Source organism: Streptopelia decaocto (genome assembly GCF_964273445.1).
Source record: "Streptopelia decaocto genome assembly, chromosome: 8".
In the NCBI taxonomy this organism is placed as follows: domain Eukaryota; kingdom Metazoa; phylum Chordata; class Aves; order Columbiformes; family Columbidae; genus Streptopelia; species Streptopelia decaocto.
In genome coordinates this window covers 22,076,917-22,095,367 of record NC_138662.1, presented here as the reverse complement: position 1 = coordinate 22,095,367, position 18,451 = coordinate 22,076,917, and the positions used below count along the sequence as shown (strand labels likewise).

Below are 18,451 nucleotides of genomic sequence, written 5' to 3'. Positions count from 1 at the left end.
CCTCCCGCGCGTCCCCGCGCCGCGCTCCTCCCGCGCGTCCCCGCGCCGCGCTCCTCCCGCGTGTCCCCGCGCCGCGCTGCTCCCGCGTGCCCGCGGCGGAGCCGGCCCCGTGGGCGGCGCTGGGGTTCGTCCGGGCCGGGGGCGCCGGGCGCAGCTCCCACACAGGTTGCTGCAGGCGGCAGGCGAGCTGCTGCGCTGGGTGAATGTCCTATGAGAAAGGCTTTAGATAAGGGAACAATATGTCGAGAAATGCTATACGGGAATGGCAAGGAATATGTTCACAGGAAACGTGAACTGTGCTGGTTTGAAATATTTACCTTTCTGTGTAAACTTTGATTGGATCAGCTGCTCCTAGGATGAATTTTGGTTGCAGTCACTCTGGGTTCTACTGCAGAAAATCCTACAACTGAAAATGAATGAAATGACCTGAAGTAATTGTAGAAGCGCAGCTGCTGCGCTCGTGCGCAGGGAGGTGCCCCGGGGACCAGGCACCCGCAGGCGCCTGGCGCATGGAGCCGCGGCAGAGGGGGATCGGGGCCGGGCCCTCGCTCGCCAGGCGCCCGCTCTGTGCAGAGGCGTTTTCTCCCAGGCCAGGCTGGTTCCAGTGCCTTGCACGCCAAATTTAATGTGCAATCTGAGGATTAAACTCTGTTCTTTACAAATGAATATGTAAGATGTAATAATGATCTGTGTTTATCAGATAGCAGCTCGAAGTGTAAAAAACCCTCAAAACTGCTCTCTGGGAAGTGTTAATGATCATTTTGCATCTAAGGCAGTAAGATGTGACTCACATGTATTGGGGAAACCAGAATGAATTTTTAAAAAAAGGGCAAAAAATCCTGTTGTTTTACAGTCCCTTTCCAATAGAAACTTGCATAATTTGTTTCCCGATCCACCCTCCGCCCAGTTCCTATACTTAGCTTTTGTTCAGCTTTACCTCATTTCCTGTCCTTATTATTGTAGCTTCTGTCCTGATTGGCAATCCCCTCTTGACTAAAAGTCTTCAGCTGCTAAGATATACATCAGTGAATGTTATTTTGTTCATATCTTTGCTGTGTCGTCCTTTTTCACCTCAGAAATCAGGTTCCTGCGAGCCCTTGTGTGTAATTCAGTTCTTTCCCGTTTCTCGGCTCGCTCCTGGTCGTGCCTGGCCCGTGACGGCGCTGTCACTGCTCAGCGGCACCGCCGTTTGCCTCTTGACGGGTCTGGAGCTTTGCCAAACCATTTCTGAATTGGTTGACGTTAACCAAGCCTTGCTCTCTTGCATTCAAAACCATCTTTTCTCAGGGTTTCAGAAGTCTGGGGTCAAGAAGGCGACGGTCCCGACCCGACAGGGGCCGTCGGCAGCTCGAGCGGGGTGTGCGGGCGGGGAACCGCCGCCTGCGGGTCTTGCTGGTGCAGCCACACGGTGTCACCGGTCCCTCCGCCCCGGCCACCGCTGAGCTCGGGCATTGCTGCTGCGGGCAGACGGGAGGAAAGTACAACTGTCTGCTGTACAGATGAACTCTGTGTCTGCCCCGGGAGCAGCAGCACGTGGAGTCACATCTTCATTTCCTGCTGAGCTGGGTGACAGGTCGTGGCAGTCAGGCTGCGGCTGGCTTCACCAGATTGGCTTTGGGGCCCGCGGTCGGTTTTGCAATGGGCCAGTTTTGGGGACACTGCCCGCCCGGTGGGGCCGGTGCCACCGCGGCTCCGGCGTCGAAAGGTGGCGCACAGGGACGTGACTGCTGGCCGATGACTGCGTTTCACTGGATACATTGAAGGTACCTCATGGTAATTAGTCATCTTTAAATATCTCAGTTGTACCTCACGAGATTCTGTACCTGGCTTCACACAAACAGGCATTTAGATGGTTTAATGCAGATCTGTAGTGGTACTGGGACCGAAGGGCCTCAGCATGTTTTGCATTGTACAAGTGCTGAGAGAGAGAAATGAGGAAGAGCGCAGCAATGGGAAATTACAGCGTTGTCAGGAGCCGCGGTGGCTGCCGGGCCCGTCCCCTGTCGGGCGCTGGGGTCTCCTGCAGCCGCTCGGTGTCGTGCTCGTGGAGGCGGCTCTTCCCGGGGTTGCTGGCAGCGCGGCGGAGGCCGCGGCGCACCCAGGGCTCCCCTCGTGCCTGGTTGGGCAGGGCTGTGTCCGGGCCAGCTCTGCAGGAAAGCAGCAGGACGCTTCTGCTTCGGCCTCCTTTGACTCCGCAGAATGAGAAACATTACCAAGTTCACGCTGGGATGGAAACAAGAAAATTGAAGCTAAATCTGAGAACCATGCATTCTAAATAATCTCAGGTCCCCCTTTCTACGGATATCTTCCTGCTCACAAAATTCATTGAATCTAAAGGGACTTGATCCTTAATATTGCCAAAATATACTTTCTGTAAACCTTCTACTTGGTGCAATTTGCAATCTTCTTTCCTTTAGAGGGAAAAACAATATACGATGTTCCACACTGACATCCAGGAATCAGTGCATTGGACGCGGGAGGTTCCCGGGCCGTCGCCCAGCTGCGGTTTGCGGCGCAGAGCAGGCGCAGAGCAGCGTTTTCGCTGGCACCCGGCTCCTGCGGCGGCACGCGGGCAGCTGGTCACGGAACGCGCCTCCCGACAGAACGCCGAGCCTGCCTGGTGGCGGTGCTGTCTGCCTTCAGAACTCGCTCTTCTGTTTCTGCAAAGAACTTTCTCAGGCACTTTTAATTTTCGCTGTTCTGTTTGTTTGCATTATTTTATGGTGGGTTTCTCCCCCCTCCCTAAAAATTTCGTGTAAAGATTCGTTAAACAGTTTATCAGTGCAGAGTTGAGGCGCAGCTCAGCACCCGGGGCAGGAGGTCAATAACTGTGTATGCAGCTGGAGCGTGCGGAGGCTGCGGAGCCAGGAATGGTCCCCTCTATGGAGCGCTCAGGTCACGGCCGCAGCGACCGCGCGGCACGGCTGGGGACACGGAGCACGCGAGGCCGTGGTGCGAGGGACGAGGCCGCGAGGGGTGCCCTTTGTTCTCCTCTGCTGTTTGTTCCGCGTGAGGTGTCGAGATCTTGCTGCCTCTCGCACCGGCTGCCGGGCGCTGCCGCTCCCCGCGCGTGCCACGCTGTTAATGAGGTCAATGAGGGCGTTTCCTCGCAGGAAGCCCCAGGTGCGTGACTCGCTGCGAGGCCCCGGACGTCTCCGCGTGCCGCGGTGCTGCCTGCAGCCCCCGCGTGAAGGAGCTGAGCAACCGGCGGGTGTTTGGGTGGTGAGTTCTCTGGCACGGGGTGCGCAGTCAGAGCTGTGATTAATCACCTGATTAATCCCCCACGGGCGCCGCCCTCCGCTCCCGCTGTCCTTGCCCTTGTGCGGCGTGGCGCGTTCCGGTCACGTTCCCGGAGCTCGGACGGAGGGGAGCAGGAGCCGAGCGGTCTGCGCAGCGGGCTTGCCCCGAGCGCGCCGGTTCATACCCCGCGGTGTCCCGGTGCGCGCCGGCGGCGTGCGCGTTCGCTGCAGCAGCTTTGAAAGAAGGGCGAAACGCCTTTAAAGGAACCGTTGTGTTTAACCTGCAGCAATGCCAGAACGCTGTGTGTCGCAGAATAGGTGTTACACATAGAAATACTCTTGCAGGAGGGAAAGCCTGATGGTGTTGCAAGTGCTGGGGATGTGATGGGATCTTGAGGGGAGAAAGCACAAGGTCCTCACGGGATTTCACTGGACTCCTGGCAGAGCCAGCGCGGGTTCGGGCCGGCGGCCGAGCGGTCCGTGCGGTCCGTGCCGTCCGCCCCGTGTGCCGGAGCTGCGGTGCCGCCGGAGGGACTCGCTGAACCGGTACAAACACTGGCCATCACGGGATTTGATTGACCAGCATCTCCTCAGGACAGCTGCCAGTTTCCTTAAATTAATGATGTCACCACCATTTCCCAAGGACCCGGGCTGTGCTGAGTCTTCCCCTTCTAAAGCCTTGTCAATGTGGAGAAAGTACTTACGTTATCTCAGTTCTGTTCCAGAACAGCGCTGTAGCTATTCAGTTTCTCTTCTGTCGCAGATGCGGGAGGATGACCTGAGGAGGTAAGCTGAAGTCAATTTAAAAGGGGAGAAGATAAAGTTTATACAAAGTTTTTCTGCCACAAAACTCATGTCTGAGAAGACGAGTGTACTACTTGTGTAATTGATAGTAATTACACACACAAACACGCTAATTAGACCCAACTGGGAGTACATCAGGCTGATAGGAGCTCCGTGTTGCTCGTGTTGAGCCGCGGGAGCTGGTTTTGGCTCCACATGGGCATCCCTGTGCCCGCGGCCCCGCGTCCTTCAGCAGCACCCGGGAGAGCCGGGTCCGCGGCGGTCCCGGAGGGTCTCAGTGACACCGCAGGTGTGGGAAGGGGCACCTTACCGAGCCCGTACCGCTCCCAAACACGCGTCCCGGGTCTCAGAGACCGTGTGTCCTCTGTGCAGTACTGATGTCGTGCATGTTGTTGGTCCCAGTGATTAATATGAAGTCTCGGCACTGACTTTCCATTGAACTATCCAGAGATATCCAGGGTTTCTAGAACTAAACCCGCTTAAGAGAGCAGTTGATATTTCTGCAGTCGCTACAGACTGGAAACTGATATTCTGTGGTTTCCAGCAACTGAACTCCAGAAACTGGATCCGTCGAGTTTTCCGTGTGTCTGCCTGGTTTTCCCACCGTGTGATGGGGGGCGCGGGGCAGGACTGTGCGTTCTGGTGTTAAACCAGAACTGTGGAGCGTTGAAACTAGACAAGGGGGTGCAGTTGACTCTAATAGCATTTTTTGTTTTGTGAAGTATATGTTCACAAGACAAATATGGAAACGTGTTCTGCATTTGGGGAGCAAGCTGTGCATTGGCTGGTGGTGGTTTAAATGACACAACGTGGGATGCCGCCCGGTGTTTAAATCACGCTGCTGGTTCTCGGAGGATTAGAAATGAGTACCACGGAAGCTCGTTTGCTAAATGCGTAGGACGTGAATCACAACCTGTTTATCCATCGTGCTCTAGGGCTGTTTTCTGCATCTAGAGAAGCCAAGAGGTGTATCTGGTTTTGCGTGGCTGAAACGCGATTGAAGCAACCGTGGTTTTGGTAATGTAAATGGCAGCAGCGCCGGGCGCCGCTGCGGGACTTCGCCTTTCGGAGCAGCGGCGGGGCTCGGGAGACAGCCGCGTTACGGGAGCGGGGACGGGGCCTGAACGGGCGTCCGGGGACCGAGGGGACCTTAAGGGGCGGGGCTCCCCGGGGGCGGGGCCGGGGGCGGGGCTCCTCAGGGGCGGGGCCGGGCCAGGTCCAGGCGGCGCGCGGCGGAGCAGCCATGCCGGAGCCATGCGCGGGGAGCGCGCGCTGCTGCCGGGCCGGGCCCAGGAACCGCGGGTACAGCCGGGACGGGGCGGGACGGGACGGGACGGGACGGGACGGGACGGGACGGGACGGGACGGGACGGGGCGGGACGGGACGGGCCTGGCTGGGCTGGGCCGGGCCGGGCCGGGGGCGCCGCGGGGTCCCCGCGGCCGCAGGAGCGGGGTCGGTACCGGGCCCGGCCCGCCCAGCGCGGCGTCGGTTCCGCGTTGGCTCCGCTGCCCCCTCCCGGGGCGGCCGCAGTCGGGCTCAGCTCCGCGCTGTCCCGGGAGGGAGCGCCGCGGGGCGGCCGCGCTGCCCGGGCCGCCCGCCTTCCAGCGCGGCGGGTTCGGTTTGGCGCGGGTGTGCGCTGACAGCGATTGGCCTGGCCTGGCTGAAACGGGTTTGTCCTCTGGACCCCGCCGGTGCTCCCGGAGCGGCTGCTGCCGGGGCGGCAGGGCGCTTGGGCAGGGCTGAGCGGCGCTTTGTGCCGGCTTCGTGCGGTACCGTGGCAGGTCTCTGGTTTTCTGGCAGGTTTTGTCACTGCTGTCACACAGCAGGTGAAGCACTGGGAATAGCTCGGGTTTGCTGTGTACTTGATCTGCGTGGTTTCTGTTACCTTCTCTGTCTTCTTACTCGCCAGTTGATAGAACTGCTGACTTTGTACCAGAACTTGAGAGAGCTCAGCCTGCCAAACCTGAGTGCCCGGTTGTGGGCTGGAGTTTTTGGTTGTTTGAAGCCATTAAGTTGGCTTAAGTATGAGGGGTTTGCCCTTTCCTCAGTTTTTACAGATGTTTTTAAAGCACGTGAAGCTCAGTTTATGGATACTGTACTCTGGCCAGCTGAAAAGATGCAGAATTGCATCAACTTGTCAAGCTGATTGGCATAAAGAGGGGGTTTCTGTTGGGGAAGCGGTGGCGAGCACTGACGCCTCTCTCTGTCCTCGCGCAGATCGAGCGGCTGGACGTCAGCAGCCTCGCGCAGACCTCCAGCGCCGTGGCCTCCAGCGCCGATGGCAGCATCACCGCGGACTCTGTGGACGGGACCCCGGACCCGCAGCGCACTAAAGTGGCCATCACGCACCTGCAGCAGAAGATACTGAAGTTGACCGAGCAGATCAAAATCGAACAAACAGCCCGTGATGACAACGTGGCAGAGTACCTGAAACTGGCCAACAACGCAGACAAGCAGCAGAGTGCCCGCATTAAACAGGTGTTTGAGAAGAAGAATCAAAAGTCAGCACAGACCATCTTGCAGCTGCAGAAGAAACTAGAACACTACCATCGAAAGCTGCGAGAGATTGAACAGAACGGGATCCCGCGGCAGCCGAAGGATGTCTTCAGGGATATGCATCAGGGCTTGAAGGATGTTGGAGCAAAAGTCACTGGCTTCAGTGAGGGAGTAGTAGACAGCGTGAAGGGTGGGCTGTCCAGTTTCTCCCAAGCCACGCATTCAGCAGCAGGAGCTGTGGTTTCCAAACCCCGGGAGATTGCCTCCCTCATAAGGAACAAGTTTGGGAGTGCAGACAACATTGCTAATCTGAAAGACTCCTTAGAAGAAGGCCAGGAAGATGGGACAGGAGGCAAGGCTCTAGGTGTTATTCAGAACTTTCAGTCAAGCCCAAAGTATGGCAGTGAAGAGGATTGCTCCAGTGCCACATCAGGCTCCGTGGGGGCCAACAGCACGACAGGGGGCCCTGTGGGAGCTTCCAGCTCCAAAACAAACACTCTGGATATGCAGAGCTCAGGGTTTGATGCAATACTGCATGAGATTCAAGAAATTCGAGACACACAGGCAAGACTGGAAGAATCATTTGAGGATCTTAAGGTTCGCTATCAGAGGGATTACTCGTTGATAATGCAGACGCTGCAGGAGGAGCGGTACAGGTACGTGCTCTTGTGCTCTGTGTCGGTACCAAGCCCCTGGGCCGCGGAGCCCGGCAGTGCTGCTCAGCAGCCTGATTCGGACGGGGGTTTGTGTCGGTACCGAGTCCCCGGGCCGCGGAGCCCGGCAGTGCTGCTCAGCAGCCTGATTCGGACGGGGGTTTGTGTCGGTACCAGGTCCCTGGGCTGTGGAGCCCGGCAGTGCTGCTCAGCAGCCTGATTCGGACGGGGGTTTGTGTCGGTACCGAGTCCCCGGGCCGCGGAGCCCGGCAGTGCTGCTCAGCAGCCTGATTCGGACGGGGGTTTGTGTCGGTACCAGGTCCCTGGGCCGTGGAGCCCGGCAGTGCTGCTCAGCAGCCTGATTCGGACGGGGGTTTGCAGCTGCCTCAGGATTTTGCCCTCCCAGCTCTGTTGTTTGTAAATATTGGTATTTTGCTGCTTGTCTCCTTTTCTGCACAAGAAAAAAATAGCAAGGAAAAAGGTTATTTTGGAGTGTTTTCAAAACAAATGTTGAGCCAAAATGTTTAGAAAGGTGTATCAAAAGCCCAGGAGTACATTGATGCAGTTACTGCTATCCAGCCGGTGCTTTGCCTTGCAAAAATCCTGTGGAGTTTTGGGCCAAGCAGGAGACAGGGGACGTGTGGGCCGTATCCTGACCCTGCCTCCTCCACCCCTCGGGTCCATATCTGCCAGAGAAAGAAATATCCAGCTTTCTTGGGGCTCTTCAAGAAGACATGATCTTGCCGTGTGCCAAAAGCAGGATCTGCCCTTCCGTTCTCTGCTCAGCCCCCCAGGGGCAGGCTTTGGTGAAATGAAGTGAAATTAAATGTCAGATATTGGCAGTGCCCTTGTCCTGGAGGCCGTGTCCCCCGGGGTGGAGCCCTGGTTCCAGCGGCCTTGCCCTCGCTGCGAGGCGGGAGAGGCGCAGGGTGGCGGCAGCGCGGCCTGTCCCTGTCCCTGCCCCGGCGACAGCTGCTGGGGACTGTCCCCTTCCCCTCCCTGAGGCCGCCCCGAGCCGCCCGGCGGGACGCCGCGTCCCGTCCCATGCCGGCGCAGCGGCTCGTCCCAGGCGCTGCCCTTCCGCCGCCACTCCGGACAGCGCGGTCCTGACCCACAGGACTGTTCAGCTCTGCCTTTTAAGCTTGACGTAGCGAATCGGGGGCCCCGCTGGCGGTGTGGTGGAGGGCAGCAGGCTGGTGTAGCGCGGGCGCTCGTGGTCAGCGCGCGGCGGGGCCCGGCGCGCTGGCTGCGGACAGGCTTGCTGAAGCGCCGTGTGCCGCTTGCTGCCGCGGTTTGCCCTGCAGCTCTTCAGACATGCTGGTGCCAGGTCACTGGAAAAACAAGAGAAAAGGCCTGACCTGCTAGGATCTGGTAGAGACAGCAAGCTTTCTGTGCGCTTTGCAAAACTTGGGCAGACAAAGCCAGACAAACACCACTTTCTAATCCTGCTTTGCAACAATCAGCGATTTGACTGAAAACAGAGCCCAGCGCAGCAGATTTGGTTCCTCGTGCCTCATTGTCATGAAGTCACACAACAAAGCGGTGCCAAGTTTGGTGTCCTGCTCCCCAGCAGAGGGGCTCCTGCTGTGTGGGGTTGGTCCCACATGTACAGCACCTGTTCCTGGCGGAGCGCAGGGTGTGAGCGCAGGACAGCGCCCGTTCCTGGCGGAGCGCCGGGTGTGAGCGCAGGACAGCGCCCGTTCCTGGCGGAGCGCCGGGTGTGAGCGCAGGACAGCGCCCGTTCCTGGCGGAGCGCAGGGTGTGGGCGCAGGACAGCGCCCGTTCCTGGCGGAGCGCAGGGTGTGAGCGCAGGACAGCGCCCGTTCCTGGCGGAGCGCAGGGTGTGAGCGCAGGACAGCGCCCGTTCCTGGCGGAGCGCAGGGTGTGAGCGCAGGACAGCGCCCGTTCCTGGCGGAGCGCAGGCTGTGAGCGCAGGACAGCGCCCGTTCCTGGCGGAGCGCAGGGTGTGAGCGCAGGACAGCGGCTGTTCCTGGCGGAGCGCAGGGTGTGAGCGCAGGACAGCGCCCGTTCCTGGCGGAGCGCAGGGTGTGAGCGCAGGACAGCGCCCGTTCCTGGCGGAGCGCCGGGTGTGAGCGCAGGACAGCGCCCGTTCCTGACGGAGCGCAGGGTGTGAGCGCAGGACAGCGGCTGTTCCTGGCGGAGCGCAGGGTGTGAGCGCAGGACAGCGCCCGTTCCTGGCGGAGCGCAGGGTGTGAGCGCAGGACAGCGCCCGTTCCTGGCGGAGCGCAGGGTGTGAGCACAGAACAGCGCCCGTTCCTGGCGGAGCGCCGGTGTGAGCGCAGGACAGCGCCCGTTCCTGGCGGAGCGCAGGGTGTGAGCGCAGGACAGCGCCCGTTCCTGGCGGAGCGCAGGGTGTGAGCGCAGGACAGCGCCCGTTCCTGGCGGAGCGCCGGTGTGAGCGCAGGACAGCGCCCGTTCCTGACGGAGCGCAGGGTGTGAGCGCAGGACAGCGCCCGTTCCTGGTGGAGCGCAGGGTGTGAGCGCAGGACAGCGCCCGTTCCTGGCGGAGCGCAGGGTGTGGGCGCAGAGCAGCTGAAGGAGCGGGCTGAGTGCGGCCTGGGGACTGATGTGTGCATGAGTTCAACCGGCCAGTTGTTCCCTGGGGCTGCCGAGTGTCCAGCCCGGCTCACGGGTCCTCCCACCGCTGCAGCACCAGGTCAGGCCTGTCCTGCGCCATCAGCCGCTGCCGAGCGCTCCCCGGGGCGAGCCCGGAGCCCGGCCACTGACCGGGCAGCCTGGAGCAGAAAGTTCCTGGGACAGTCTGTATTGGGCTTATTAATGCTTAAAAAGGTAGTAGTTTAGACCTGCCACTTGGAACGTTGATGTGAGTTAGTTACAGAGACCCGTTAAAGCCCACAGAGTGCCGTTGTCTCTGCAGGCCTGCGGAGCCGAGCAGGGAACTGCACAGTCCACAGGGCGCTCAGGGGTTAATCACAGCCAGATTAATATCTTTTTCTACAAAACGGGTTCTTGTGGGAGAGCCTCTGTATTTTAGAAGACGCTGAAGATAGAAGGCACGGCGCCCCGCGGGGTGGGCTCTGCGGCGCCCCAGGCAGCGCGGCTGCTGGAGCAGCTCTGCTCCTCGGCCCTTCAGGAGCGGTGGGAGCGGAGGCTGTGGTTTGAAGCTGGGGATGCAAGTTAATCATAATTAGCTTTTAAAACCATAAATACCTCATAACTCCGCTCTGTTTCTGGGAAGCTTTCAAAAACAAGCACTGAGTTCAGTTAGAGCTTAAAAAAATAAGTATTTTGGAGAAGCCTTTGCTCGTAGGGCAGCGCTGAGTATTTGTGCCTGGAAGCTGGAACAAAGCACGCTCGTGACATTTGCTCAGCTGGTCTTGGTCCGTTTCCCCTTTTGTAGATGTTCTACTTTTTTGCGGGTTCTGACCGTTTTTCCTTGTGTGTTTGTGCAGATTCTGTTTATCAGCTGTGGTGCGTCCGTGGCCTCCTCAGTCTCCTCCCTCTCCCTGCTCCCAGTCTCGCCCGTCGCCGGAGCTGCTGGTTTGGAACCAGCGCAGGGACTCGCTGGTGCAGTCGCTCCGGTTCTCCCGCCCGGCAGCACCTGGCGAGGCCGGGTGGGCAGCACTGCCCTGCCCGTCCCCAGCCCGGCCCCGGCCCGGCCCGGCCCCGGCCCGGCCCCGGCCCGCAGCCCGTGCCAGCCCGGGGCACCGCGCGGCTGTGCCGGGGCTGAGCTGCTGAGCAGGGCAGGTCCTGTTGGCCTCTTGGCCGTGGCGTGTTCCTCCCGCAGCCGGAGCAGCCACTGAAACATCCCGGCGCTTATCTCATCGGCTGGGAGGTGGTGGTTGTTTACTGATAGGAGCGGGGACTTTCTGTGCTATCGAGACCGAAATAAAGTTCCTGCTGAGTATTTTCATCTTGTGTGTCCCCTCAGGAACCCGTTTGTACGCGGTGAATCATGAGCTCACGTATTTGGAGCGTGGCCAGCCCGGCGGTTTGGGTTTCTTCCCTGGCCCAGCAGCCTCGGAAGGGGCATTTAGGTCTCTCACACTCCTGTCAGGAGAAACCCATCGGCCAAAATACCAGACGCCGGTGCCTCCGTTTATCTGATTTTTGCTCCAGTCTAATTGTTGGACTCCAGTCCGTTCTCGTGGTTTATTTTAAATAGATCAGACGTGCTGTCTTTGAGCTGTGGAAGGGCTGAAGAGGCGTTTGTGGAGCACACGGGCCGGGGCTGAACCAGCACCGACCCCCTGCGCCCGCGGGGCACCCTGCTCATAGATCCTGCCCTTAGCTGTTCCTCCTACTGAAACCGGTGCGCTCGGGAGCGTAACAGATGTATTTGGACCACAAATAGAAACCAGGCCAAATGTTGTATGCCATAGCTAGAAGGAGGAGGTCCATCTTGAGAGATGCTTGAACAGAGGCGTTGGACTCGGTTCACAGCGCCACGTTCAGCATCAGTTTGGCCAGAGCAGTTACCGAGTGCAGCTAAAACGCCTTTCTCATCCCATCTTCCCTCACGCACGCTGTATTAGCCGCATATTTTGCAGCCATTACTTTAAAATATCTTAAAGCTCTTTAAAAACAAAACAAAAGAGATGGCCATAGTTGTGTTGTGTGGCCTGTTTCCTTTTTCCAGTCTGGTCCCTGATGCCGTGAGTCACAGAAAACGTGTGGAAATCCAACATGGCTTTTTAAAGTGACGTGTCCCCATGGGTGAGCGGGTGCGCGACTCAAGCGTCCCTGAGCGCCGGGCGGCTCCAGTGCCGCGCTGGAGCTCCTGCGGCTCGGGCTGCTCCTTCTAAGGAGAATTTTCACACTCTAGCTCCTGAAAAATAATTCTCAGGCTCCAATGAGGAATTTCCGCAGCTGAGATGCAGTGGGTGTGAGGTTCGGGCGCTGCTCACTCGCGGGCGGCTCAGTCTGTTGCACAGGGACGGTGGATCTCGTCCGCACGCTCTCGACAGACGTCCCGTCCCTCGCGTTTTCAATGGCTCCGGGGCGAGCGGGAGCCGTCCTTGTCCTTCAGCGGGACAGCCCTGCTTTGGGCCCAGAGTCACATAAACCCCTCCGGCCTTTTCAAATTTGGACACCAGTAGAAAACAGTGGGGAAAAATAAATGTTTCCTAAATTGCAGATAATGGGACAAGGAGTAAAAAGGAGATAAATGGAGGAAGTGTAATTTCAAAAATAGGTCTGTGTGGGTTGTAGGGGAGGGGTTTTTGGGTTTTGGTGTTGCTGTTTTGTTGAGGGGTTTGTGTGTGTTTGTTTTAAATAACCCAATTGCAGCAGTTGCCCAGCAGTGGTTTCTGACAGCGCAGGCGATCCCGGGGGCAGCCGTGGGGGACACGGGGACGCGGGGTGCGCGGGGACGCGGGGTTTGTGGGGACGTGGGGTGCACGGGGACGCGGGGTGTACAGGGACGTGGGGTGCGCGGGGACGCGGGGTGCGTGGGGACGCGGGGTGTACGGGGACGCGGGGTGTGCGGGGACGCGGGGTGTGCGGGGCCAGTGGGGACGCGGGGTATGCGGGGACGCGGGGTGTGCGGGGACACGGGGTGTGCGGGGACGCGGGGTGTACGGGGCCGGTGGGGACGCGGGGTGTACGGGGACGCGGGGTGCGTGGGGACGCGGGGTGTGCGGGGACGTGGGGTGCGCGGGGCCGAGCCTGCCCTGCTGCTGGTGGCATTGTGCCGCAGCCCTGCCTGCCCGCGTTCGCTGCCTTTCCTTATGTTTCCTGTAGATTGAGATAGTTTTGACGTTATTAAAATACAATTGTTTCTTGTTAGAGAACAGGATTTAAGCTGCCTGGCAACAGCTGTTTTATCAAGGGCGTTTATGTGGGAGTAGGTTAAAGGATCATGATATTTTCAGAAATGCTTAAGTCCCTTTTTGTGTAATAAACTCACTGGAGAATGTTGTAATATATTAACAAGCTGAATATATTTCAAGTAATTGACGCTGCCGTTGGGACTTGGAGTGGGGTTAGTTGGGATTTCTTGGTTGTTGACAAGTGGGTTTAAGTAGTGTGGGAACAAATGGCAGTATTAATTATCTGGGCTCCTTCTTCATTAGACGGTCCTCACATGGCCATTCCAGTCCCTGTCTGCAGCCTGTCCTTCCTGGGAAACCCGCTCTGGCCTGGGTGGGAGCGGCTGGTGGGGCTGGCCGGGCTGGGCTGGGCGCCACCCGCTGGGCCGGGCTGAGCTGGACCGGGCTGAGCTGGGCGCCGGGCTGAGCTGGGCCGGGCTGAGCTGGGCGCCGGGCTGAGCTGGGCCGGGCTGAGCTGGGCGCTGGGCTGAGCTGGGCACTGGGCTGAGCTGGGCGCTGGGCTGAGCTGGGCACTGGGCTGAGCTGGGCGCCGGGCTGAGCTGGGCGCCGGGCTGAGCTGGGCCAGGCTGAGCTGGGCCGGGCTGAGCTGGGCACCGGGCTGAGCTGGGTGCCGGGCTGAGCTGGGCGCCGGGCTGAGCTGGGCGCCACCCGCTGGGCCGGGCTGAGCTGGGCCGGGCTGAGCTGGGCCAGGCTGAGCTGGGCGCCGGGCTGAGCTGGGCGCTGGGCCGGGCTGAGCTGGGCCGGGCTGAGCTGGGGGCCGGGCTGAGCTGGGCGCCGGGCTGAGCTGGGCGCCGGGCTGAACTGGGCCGGGCTGAGCTGGGTGCTGGGCTGAGCTGGGCCGGGCTGAGCTGGGCCGGGCTGAGCTGGGCGCCGGGCTGAGCTGGGCGCTGGGCCGGGCTGAGCTGGGCCGGGCTGAGCTGGGGGCCGGGCTGAGCTGGGCGCCGGGCTGAGCTGGGCGCCGGGCTGAGCTGGGCCGGGCTGAGCTGGGCCGGGCTGAGCTGGGCGCCGGGCTGAGCTGGGCGCTGGGCTGAGCTGGGCGCCGGGCTGAGCTGGGCCGGGCTGTGCTGGGCCGGGCTGAGCTGGGCGCCGGGCTGAGCTGGGCGCCGGGCTGAACTGGGCCGGGCTGAGCTGGGCGCCGGGCTGAGCTGGGCGCCGGGCTGAGCTGGGCGCCGGGCTGAGCTGGGCGCTGGGCTGAGCTGGGCCGGGCTGAGCTGGGCACTGGGCTGAGCTGGGCGCTGGGCTGAGCTGGGCGCTGGGCTGAGCTGGGTGCCGGGCTGAGCTGGGCGCTGGGCTGAGCTGGGCGCTGGGCTGAGCTGGGCGCTGGGCTGAGCTGGGCCGGGCTGAGCTGGGTGCTGGGCTGAGCTGGGCCGGGCTGAGCTGGGCCGGGCTGAGCTGGGTGCTGGGCTGAGCTGGGCGCCGGGCTGAGCTGGGCCGGGCTGAGCTGGGCGCTGGGCTGAGCTGGGCGCTGGGCTGAGCTGGGCCGGGCTGAGCTGGGTGCTGGGCTGAGCTGGGCCGGGCTGAGCTGGGCGCTGGGCTGAGCTGGGTGCTGGGCTGAGCTGGGCGCCGGGCTGAGCTGGGCCGGGCTGAGCTGGGCGCCGGGCTGAGCTGGGGGCTGGGCTGAGCTGGGTGCTGGGCTGAGCTGGGCGCTGGGCTGAGCTGGGCCGGGCTGAGCTGGGTGCTGGGCTGAGCTGGGTGCCGCCCGCTGGGCCTGGCTGCAGAGATAACGCCCGCGCTGCCCCGGGATGGGAAGAAAACCCTTCTCGGACTTTTCACTTAAAAACAAAACCCCAAAACTGTTTTGAAAGTCTGGCTTTTGCCTTCTGATTCTGAATATTTAGCTTGAGAAGCACCAAAAAAACCTTGAAAAAAAAAACCAACAACCCAGAAGCAGGACTTTTACCTTAGTTTCAGAACTTGTAATTAAATTCTTTGTTCTGGTTAAATATTGTTTATTAATTTTGTGTGTGTGTATGAAATACATTCAGATGGAGTCGGGGGAAACTGAAATGAGACGGAGCAGTTCTCTCTGTGCCGCTCCCCTGCGGTTTCCCGTGGCCGGTGCGAGGGGTCGGGCGGTGAGCGCCGCGTCCAGCCGCAGCCGCGCTGCTGGGGCCGGCGCTGCCAGCACCGGGCAGAGCCCCGGCGGCCACGCGGCGCCGCCCGGACTGGGGGACACGGGGACACGGGGACACGGAGCCGGTGCCCGGCTCAGCGCTCCCTGGGGCTGGCGGCCCCGCGCTCTGCCCACGTACCTTTGGGAAGCAGCAGAAATACTTGCCTGGCTTTGAAAGGGCATTGAAGCATGAGTTTCCTGTAAATTTGGACTTGAAAATCCGAACATGAGGTGCTACATACAAATGCAAAGTATCCCTAGTGTATTTTAAAAGTGCTCAGTTAACGTCAGGGAGTTACCATTGAAGTTAATTGAAAACTCCTTCAATGAGAAGCAAACCCGTGTGTCTCAGAACTGCCGTACCTCTCTTTTGGGCAGTCGCCCCTCCCCGCTCCCGCCCGCTCGCCGCTGGCACACGGAAAGGTAAGCCTGCGGGTTAATCATTCGTGTGCCCTCCCAATAAATAATATGATGATCTTTGCTAGTTGAGCTGAATCATGGAGATAAAGAAAAAGTAAGTCAAAGATATCCATGTGACCGCACATGTAAAGGAGACGTGGGTCACGTTTGATCGCTGTGCCATTTTTATGTCCGTTACTATTCCAAGTGTGGGTGGAAATGTGTAAGAGCTTATGGTATTAGAAGGGAACTAGTTTAAGCAAAAGTTTGGGTGATAACGCATTGTATTCTAATTCTGTCCTTGATCGCATGACGTGGCAGTTGCCATTTAACCGGTCTGTGTGTTTTCCTCAGGACAGAGGAGGAATAGGTGACCTCACCTGGCACAGGGGTTTGACCTCACCTGGCACAGGGGGTTTGACCTCACCTGGCACAGGGGGTTTGACCTCACCTGGCACAAGGGGTTTGACCTCACCTGGCAGAGGGGTTTGACCTCACCTGGCACAGGGGTTTGACCTCACCTGGCACAGGGGGTTTGACCTCACCTGGCAGAGGGGTCTGACCTCACCTGGCAGAGGGGTTTGACCTCACCTGGCAGAGGGGTTTGACCTCACCTGGCACAGGGGGTTTGACCTCACCTGGCACAGGGGTTTGACCTCACCTGGCACAGGGGGTTTGACCTCACCTGGCACAGGGGGTTTGACCTCACCTGGCAGAGGGGTCTGACCTCACCTGGCACAGGGGTTCTGACCTCACCTGGCAGAGGGGTTTGACCTCACCTGGCAGAGGGGTTTGACCTCACCTGGCACAGGGGTTTGACCTCACCTGGCACAGGGGTTTGACCTCACCTGGCACAGGGGGTCTGACCTCACCTGGCACAGGGGTTTGACCTCACCTGGCACAGGGGTTTGACCTCACCTGGCACAGGGGGTCTGACCTCACCTGGCAGAGGGGTTTGACCTCACCTGGCAGAGGGGTTTGACCTCACCTGGCACAGGGGGTTTGACCTCACCTGGCAGAGGGGTTTGACCTCACCTGGCAGAGGGGTTTGACCTCACCTGGCACAGGGGGTTTGACCTCACCTGGCACAGGGGGTTTGACCTCACCTGGCACAGGGGGTTTGACCTCACCTGGCAGAGGGGTTTGACCTCACCTGGCACAGGGGGTTTGACCTCACCTGGCACAAGGGGTTTGACCTCACCTGGCAGAGGGGTTTGACCTCACCTGGCACAGGGGTTTGACCTCACCTGGCACAGGGGTTTGACCTCACCTGGCACAGGGGGTTTGACCTCACCTGGCACAGGGGGTTTGACCTCACCTGGCAGAGGGGTCTGACCTCACCTGGCACAGGGGTTCTGACCTCACCTGGCAGAGGGGTTTGACCTCACCTGGCAGAGGGGTTTGACCTCACCTGGCACAGGGGTTTGACCTCACCTGGCACAGGGGTTTGACCTCACCTGGCACAGGGGGTCTGACCTCACCTGGCACAGGGGTTTGACCTCACCTGGCACAGGGGTTTGACCTCACCTGGCACAGGGGGTCTGACCTCACCTGGCAGAGGGGTTTGACCTCACCTGGCAGAGGGGTTTGACCTCACCTGGCACAGGGGGTTTGACCTCACCTGGCAGAGGGGTTTGACCTCACCTGGCAGAGGGGTTTGACCTCACCTGGCACAGGGGGTTTGACCTCACCTGGCACAGGGGGTTTGACCTCACCTGGCACAGGGGGTTTGACCTCACCTGGCAGAGGGGTTTGACCTCACCTGGCACAGGGGGTTTGACCTCACCTGGCACAAGGGGTTTGACCTCACCTGGCAGAGGGGTTTGACCTCACCTGGCACAGGGGTTTGACCTCACCTGGCAGAGGGGGTTTGACCTCACCTGGCAGAGGGGGTTTGACCTCACCTGGCACAGGGGTTTGACCTCACCTGGCAGAGGGGTTCCCGTGGTGCCCGGCGAGGGGCCCTAGCGCTGCGGCGCGTGGTGCTGGGAGGGCAGGGGCAGCCACGCCAGTGCGCAGCGAAATGTCCGTCGTGTTCCCTGGGGTGATTTTGCCATCCTCGTTAAAGCTGCTGTGCCATTTGTGTCACTTGTAGATGTGAACGACTGGAAGAGCAGCTCAATGACCTGACTGAGCTCCACCAGAACGAGATCCTCAACCTGAAGCAGGAGCTGGCCAGCATGGAGGAGAAGATCGCCTACCAGTCCTACGAGCGCGCGCGGGACATCCAGGTGGGTGACAGGGACAGGGGCTCTCGGTCCCGCCTTCCCCCCGCTCTTTCTTAACTCCTCTGCTTTTGAAATGCTTCTGTGATGCAATGTTTGGCTTTCACCCTTGTAGCTTTATTGCTAAACTGCGTATTGGAGACTTCTGCACGGGCCTTTTCTCCACCCCGGCCGGTGCCGGTGCCGGTGCCGCGGCGGCGCCAGGGGCCGTGCCCCCCGCAGGCGGGGCCGCCGCTCGCTCCGCGGCCGCTGCCGGGTACGGCAGACTGGAAACCTGCACCGCTTCGTGTGCAGGGTTTGCAGCGGATTAGAAACGAACAGCCCGCGCCCGAGGACATTTTTACAGTAGCGTTCCCAGAAAGTGACCCTGGGGTGTGTTTCTGTGTCGCTAATTTTAGAGCCATGGCCACATATGTCTAAGGAAAAATGCTTTGTGCGTCCACTGCATTGAGTCGGGAGACAATTCTTTCTGTTGGTTTTGCCCAAATAAGGAGGTGTGATTTAAAAGATAAGTTTCTTTCAGTATGTAAAAGACCAAAGCTGTGGTAACAGAAAGGATGAGGTTGGAGGGTCTTCCGCAGAGCAGAACCTGGGAAATGATGTGAGCAGCCTCCAAACGTTACAAAGAAAGGCCTGTTTCAGACAGGAAGATTGTCCGTTTTGAGCACTTGTGCTGGTTTTAGCAGGGTCCCGGTTTCGGGTGCTGACG

The 18,451-nt window shown here is 59.9% G+C and overlaps 1 protein-coding gene and 1 long non-coding RNA gene across 11 annotated transcripts in view; one reads left to right on the top strand and one right to left on the bottom strand.

Annotated features, from left to right (window-relative positions):
• TMCC1 (transmembrane and coiled-coil domain family 1) overlaps positions 1 to 18,451 on the top strand; it is a 74,365-nt gene that overhangs the window by 48,905 nt on the left and 7,009 nt on the right. For 8 of the 10 annotated variants that reach the window (XM_082060497.1, XM_082060496.1, XM_082060495.1 and 5 more), the window contains 2 exons: positions 6,261 to 7,195; positions 17,613 to 17,748. In XM_082060497.1, the coding sequence (XP_081916623.1) occupies positions 6,261 to 7,195; positions 17,613 to 17,748 (1,071 nt within the window). Of the gene's footprint in view, positions 1 to 4,947; positions 5,346 to 6,260; positions 7,196 to 10,626; positions 12,305 to 17,612; positions 17,749 to 18,451 lie in introns of those variants that run through there. The other 2 variants (XM_082060499.1, XM_082060498.1) reach the window with 2 other exon arrangements.
• Positions 82 to 3,370, bottom strand: LOC309443505. The gene is made up of 3 exons (XR_014184802.1): positions 938 to 3,370; positions 318 to 406; positions 82 to 208 (listed from the first exon to the last, which is right to left on the bottom strand). It is a non-coding gene; the product is annotated as an uncharacterized lncRNA (long non-coding RNA).